Genomic DNA, 6294 nt, shown 5'->3' with positions numbered 1-6294 from the left:
AACATTTTAAATTGAGGCACAATTGAGATAATTTTGGACTAAGTATTAGGCTAGGTAACGCTTCAAAACTTTAAACGTGACGTATAGTATGAAAGAAAAGTAAATAGAGTAAACAGGTATGTGTAGTACTTAAGGACTGCTGACTGGGGTCTGAATAAAACATTAACCTTATAAAAAACAAGGAGAGATGCATTGAACCAGGTTCTAGCAAAGCTGCTATTTCCCACCTCTAGTCCCTGGGCAGGTTGGTAGAATAAATAAATACATAAATGACAGAATTTGATTAAATAAAGTACAAAACATCAGCTCATAAAATGCAAAATTGCAGCTATAAAATTATGAAAATATGAGGGCAGTCATTCCTGCATCTTAAAACCAGTTTGCCCCCCTTCCCCCCCCCCCCATTCACAAATATGAGCATGCTTTTTTTTAAAAAACAACCAAAAAAAATTTGATATGCATAATGCAAATTAGTTGTTAGTTTTTTTAAATTACTCTTTAATGAAAGTTAAAAATTGAAGACTACAGGGCTACATTCAGCCCAGATAAAATGTAGCAAAATGTTTATTTTAGCAGAAACCTGCATTGAACCCCCCTGTTGTGTTTCGCAGGCACACTGCCTGCTAATACTGCAGATTTTATTCATTTTAATTAAAAGGGTCTTTATTGGCATGAGAAAACTTTCATCAACATTGCCAAATCATGTGTAAAATAAAAAACACAAAATATATGTACAATAAGTAAAGATCAGTATTGGGGAGTAACTAGTTAGGTTACATAGCTGATAGCAAGTGACAGTAATTAAATAATCAGTTAGGCCTACAGTTACCAAGAAAAAATATGTAAGTAAATTGTAATTAATCAAAATGTTGGTGATTACAAAGGGAATTAATATAAAATTCAATTTCTTGCTTTACATCTTTTTGCCATGCAAGAATGCCATCATTTGGGATGTTTTTGGAAAATGCAGAAAAGCTGTAGAGACAAATTTGAGCGCAACATTTATGCACATATGTTTTTAGGTCTTTTCACCTTTATTGCCCTGTTTAAAACATTTGTTAGAAAAGTAATCAAAACGAAATAAAATGTAATACTTTACATTACTTTAAAACTTTTTCAGTATCACAAAATTTAACCATTACACCCACATGTTTTGAAGATATGTTTTCTTAAATAATCATCAGTAAAATAAAAGCAAAATACAACCATTTAAATCACATGTCCCTCCCCTGAGCCAAAATAAAAGCACCCCCAGTGCTTTAAGAAATATTTGATATCATGGATGTATTATAAGGAAGTCTGGGGGCTTGTTTGATATGCCTTACCCTTTTAGCACCACCCCTAACCCCTGATAAATGACTAACAGTCCCTTTGGATACTTCATAATGAGCTGTTATTTTGAAAGTCAACTGATCTGCGTCGTGTGTTAAATCCAGGAAGTTGCCATCTCTGCTCTGTAATTTCCCACGAAATCATAAGATAAATAAATAAATAAATAAATTCCAAGAAAACATCATCTCCGATAACATCAGCCCGTCACACTTCTGAGTAATCGCCTGAAATTATATTTTGAAGTCTGACCACACAAAACGGAAGAGGATTTTTTTTTCTAAACCCGGTTGCGGAAGTTAAGCGGAAGTGGCGTCATCGAGCACTCATCTCGAGCCATGCTTGAATGGAGGTGACCTTTTATTGTAAAATTGTTAAGTAAAGGGATTTGCCGGGGACATCTCAGGTACATCAAGTCAGTCCGGCCAGGTTTAAATGCTAAAATTTAACACTGAATATCAGTGAAGAGTTTGCGGAGCGAGTAGGACGGACAGAGATGGCAGAAGCACATCAGGCACGCGTGCACAATGTGGTAGAAGAAATGGTCCAAAGTCTGGAGAGGGACCACATCCGTGTAATGCAGGCAGGTGTCCTATCTGTGGAAACATGAACTGTGCATGCAGCATTGTGTTTCTCTACCAGTGTGATCTGTGCAGCAGCTGTAACCATCAGGTGTTTCCTGTGTGTTTTTGTCTCAGGGTCGCATGTTCAGGTGCAGCGCTGAGTGCTGTGAGCGCTCCTCAGACTCCATGTCTGTGGTGCATCAGTGCATCGAGAGGTGTCACACTCCTCTGGCCAAAGCTCAGGGACTCGTCACTTCAGAGCTGGAGAAGTTCCAGGTTAGGGGACATTTGAGTGTGTGACATTTTCAACAGTGATTTAAGTCTTTAGGTAACAGGGGTCGACTGATATGGATTTTTCAGGACTGATACCAGATACCAGTTATTAGTTGATGAGACCGATAACCGATGTTTGGAACCGATATGCATTTACAATTAAACTGAAAATCTTTCTGTCAATATTTAGAATTTGGAGTATAACAATGTCCAACACAAAATTTTGTTTAAATGCCTTTCAGCAAATGTTTAATAAAAACTGCAACATTCAACAAAAGTGCATCTAAAAATTTCCATCACTCATGGTTAGATGCACCAGACATCTAAAAATCTTTACTTTGCCTTTCATACTTTCATATCTATAAACACGCCTACTGGGATTTCTCTCTTGTCCGCTTTGCGTCAGAGTAAACCATTCTCCTCTTTGCCCTTCAGGACCGTCTAACCAGATGCACGATGCACTGCAACGACAAGGCAAAGGATCTTTTTGACTCCGGCGCCAAGGAGCCAGCTGTTCGATCACTGATGGACCGCTGTGTGGGCAGTTGTGTGGACGACCATGTGAACCTGATCCCCAGCATGACCCGAAGACTCAAAGAGAATTTGGACTCTATAGAGCAGTGAGGAGCTATAGTCTGACATGGAGACTCAACCTGAGGTCATTGCACGCACATACAGCAGCGCAGGGTCAGTTAACTCAACCAGTTTGACCAGTAACACCTGAAGAATAGAGGGCTGGACCATGAAAGGGTGGAGAGAGGGACGTTTTAAAATGGATCAAAAGATGCGACAAGTTTCAGGGGCTGTTACTCTGAATGTCGGTGTTGTGGAGATTTAAAAAACTGCCCCATGTGAGATTTGTTTTTTGTGTAATCTACAAAAAAAAATACAGTGGTGCATCTGCTGTGAACAAGCTAATAGCTCAAACATGCTGTGAAGAGAAGTTTGCATATCGGAGTATTGCAGTACGGCGTAAAATTTGCATCTGTCTAAGGTTTGAATGTCCTTTATGTTCCTCTTCTCAGCCATATTTAATACCCAAGGTGTCCCTCCATTATGAGCCCTCTAACCCCTCATTCTTTTTTTGTTGTCATTTTATTATTGTTGAGTTTTTCTGTGATTCTGACCTCTCATGGTGAGATGTGTTTAGTATATATCTGAATTAAAAGTACTGTAGATGTACCTGTTCTTGGACTGCATTACTTCCTCAATAACACAAGCGCTGCTTTAAACTACAGAGACAAGGCAATGACGAATGCCGCCGATGCTTTACTTACGGATTTTAATGACTGCAAAAACCTTACTTATATACAAATAATGGTACAAGAAAGGCAACACTGTAATGTGGTAGTTTGCATTGTACATGAACACACACTATAGGTCTGATGTCAACCCCATAACCCATTTAAACGGTCCAATTCCAATATATTGTTTATGTTCAGTTAGAATATATTTGCAATGATATACATAATATTGAGGAAACCATGGCAACATTTCCGATAACAATTAACAGGCCTAACTGGGGAGGGATGTGGTAATCTGTTACAGAACTCTGAAGACAACTCTTTTTAAAGTTTTTTTTACATTATAAGTATAGAATAACAAATAGACTTTAAGAGACTAGAGTCTTGATAAAAGCATCCTCTCCAAATTCACAGTATGAAACAAGGCTCACAGGCATCCTGGATTACTTTTTATTTTTACCCAAAAAATTTGACATCCAGTATGTTGACTCTAATGTAAGCTGGTTAGTGCTGAGCCTATGATCTGCTAGTTTTTATCCAATATTTTAAATCCTGGTGAACCCTGTGCTGCTGAACAGAGGGATCAGCCAGAATCTGGAGCATTCTGCAAGAACATGTGAAGGAATGGTTGTTTTCAATGATCATCTGATAAATAAAAACGATTCATTCATGCAATAGAGGATTAGTCATCAAATCATTGGTGTTAAAGGTATACTATGCAGGATTGTTAGTTACTTTTTGTACAAAAAGTTCACAAAAACAAGCACATCCAGATGACAAAAAACTAGGTGCTGGTCAAAGGATAATAAAAGAAGATAAAACAAAATCTGCACACTAGATTATATTCCCAACTCCAGATGCACTGCATTTTGTAAGCACCGTGTCTTTTGGATTCCTGCTGCTTGCAGCCTTTATTAAAGCCCTGAGCTCACCTGAGCATTGTGAGGGGATACGCCCATAAACGTGCCCAACACAGCAAAATAATGTGACAGTACAAAATACAGACAGAGGAGAGTCTGAGCAGAAAAATACAACGCCACGCACTTCTACAGGGTCGCACAGTGATGATTGAGAAGTTAAATCTGAGTCTATACATTGTTTTTTGAAAGGAAAATCCTGCACAGTATACATTTAATAAAATAAAATTGCCAGACATCTTTGTTAAATATGTTGCTGTAAGTATGTCCCAATGAGCGTCACTAAGACAGAATTCAGGCCTAAGCACATAGGAAAGAACTGTTGTAATATCTACAGAAGCATATATATATATATAATATATATATATATATATATATATATATATATATATAACTGCAGCTGTAGTAAAGATCTACACTGGAAAAAGAGATTGGATCATGTTATAGCACCACAGCCCATGTGAGTGGGCAGTTTTATTGGCTGTCAAGAACTGTATACATATTTTCTTTTGCAAAAATAAATCCATACAAATGACGTAAAAAATAAATAAAAACCAAACAGAAACACCTTAAACTTTGAACTTCATGACAGTTACAGCTGCAGCTATAGAGGCGGGTCATACTGACGTCCGCTTTACAGGTTTTCAAAAACAGCATGAGGTAACAGATCCAAAGTTGCCAAATTAACAGTGACCTAATCGATAATACTTAAGTATGACAACATAACTGCAAAGGTACTTCATGTGGTGATGGGAGCAGTCTGAATATTAAGGATGTAAGAAAAGACTGATACACTCGAGTACCGTGATAATATGTTTTCTGATACTGTAATGACTCTAAAAACAGTTTACATGTTAAGATTTGTGGCAGTGGTTGACTTTGTGTTGTGTTAAAACCCAGACCACTATACAGCAGTGTTGTAATCTATGTTCAGCCATTTGACTTTCCACTCCAGCATATGAACATAACGTTAGCGTGAACATTAAGAACACCGGCCTATATTCCCTATATCGTGATGCGTATTGTATCACAAGTTTCCTGCCAGAACACAGTTCGAAATGTGTCAAACAGTGACAACCTGCACTGCAGACTAGGACAGTGGACTCCAGTCACACCAGTATATGGACACGTGACAGTGTAGCTGGTGAATAACGCAGAGCTTCTCAAAATCTGAAGTCTGACAACATTTCTGTGAGTTTGCACATTTTACTGCGAACAAAAGAAAGCTGGTGTCAATGATCGGATAACCGAGTGTGAACTGTGAAAATGAGGCTAAAGCACAAAATGTTTAGTTCGCCTCAGAATAAAAAATGCATATCGTTCCTCTTAGCTGTAGTTCTATTTTTCAGTCTAGACAGTTTTGGTGTGATTTGTAGAGTGTTTGAGCAGTTTGATCAAATACTGCTATTGAACTACAACCGCTAACTGTATCACCGCACGGTAGTTAACTGTATCACCCACAAACGAGAGGCTCGCGTTCAGCAGATGCACGCTTCGTTCTGTGCTGTGAAATGGCTGGCAGGTGTAGTGTAAAAAGAAAATAGTTCCTACGTGAAACTGCTCACAACAAGGTCTGTGGATTTTCTTGAGAAAGGCATCATGATTTCTGTAAAAAGACATTGCAGTTGAGTTTTTCAAATGTATGTTTTTGGTGCTCCGAGTGCCATCTACCTCCGTCTACCTCCAACACTCAACAACTCACACCAAAACAAACAGGATTGATAAACAGTACTACAGTTGAGGGTAAATGTATGGGGGTATATGTATTTTTGTTTTGTGGGTGAACTGTCCCTTTAAATCTGGATTTTTTTTTTTTTTTTACCTCCCGATGCAGCTTTACATCAGCATGGTTAGTTGGACTTTATGACTTCACTTTATTACTTGAATGTAATCTTTTTTATAATATAAATATTGCAGTAAATGTTATTTACAAAGTACAAAGGATACTTGCTGCTGGGTATAATCTGG

At 38.0% G+C, this 6294-nt stretch overlaps 1 protein-coding gene across 1 annotated transcript; it reads left to right on the top strand.

The window, feature by feature from the left end:
* Window positions 1–1652: 1652 nt before the first annotated feature.
* fam136a (family with sequence similarity 136 member A) lies at window positions 1653–6015 on the top strand. Its single transcript, XM_042509216.1, has 3 exons — window positions 1653–1912; window positions 2028–2168; window positions 2601–6015. Exons 1-3 carry the CDS (start codon window positions 1826–1828, stop codon window positions 2787–2789), a joined length of 417 nt encoding a protein of 138 aa, XP_042365150.1. The 5' UTR covers window positions 1653–1825; the 3' UTR covers window positions 2790–6015.
* Window positions 6016–6294: the final 279 nt, after the last annotated feature.

This window comes from Plectropomus leopardus, chromosome 20 (genome assembly GCF_008729295.1).
Source record: "Plectropomus leopardus isolate mb chromosome 20, YSFRI_Pleo_2.0, whole genome shotgun sequence".
NCBI lineage: Eukaryota > Metazoa > Chordata > Actinopteri > Perciformes > Serranidae > Plectropomus > Plectropomus leopardus.
The sequence above is the reverse complement of the archived record's forward strand: the minus strand, read 5'-3'. Positions and strand labels throughout refer to the sequence as shown.

What these genes read in the sequence shown, in the direction of transcription:
- fam136a (XM_042509216.1), top strand. Translation starts at nt 1,826, where the DNA reads ATGGCAGAAGCACATCAGGCACGCGTGCACAATGTGGTAGAAGAAATG. An exon ending in ACCACATCCGTGTAATGCAG is followed by an intron (nt 1,913 to 2,027) that starts GCAGGTGTCCTA and finishes TTTTTGTCTCAG; the next exon opens with GGTCGCATGTTCAGGTGCAG. An exon ending in CAGAGCTGGAGAAGTTCCAG is followed by an intron (nt 2,169 to 2,600) that starts GTTAGGGGACAT and finishes TTTGCCCTTCAG; the next exon opens with GACCGTCTAACCAGATGCAC.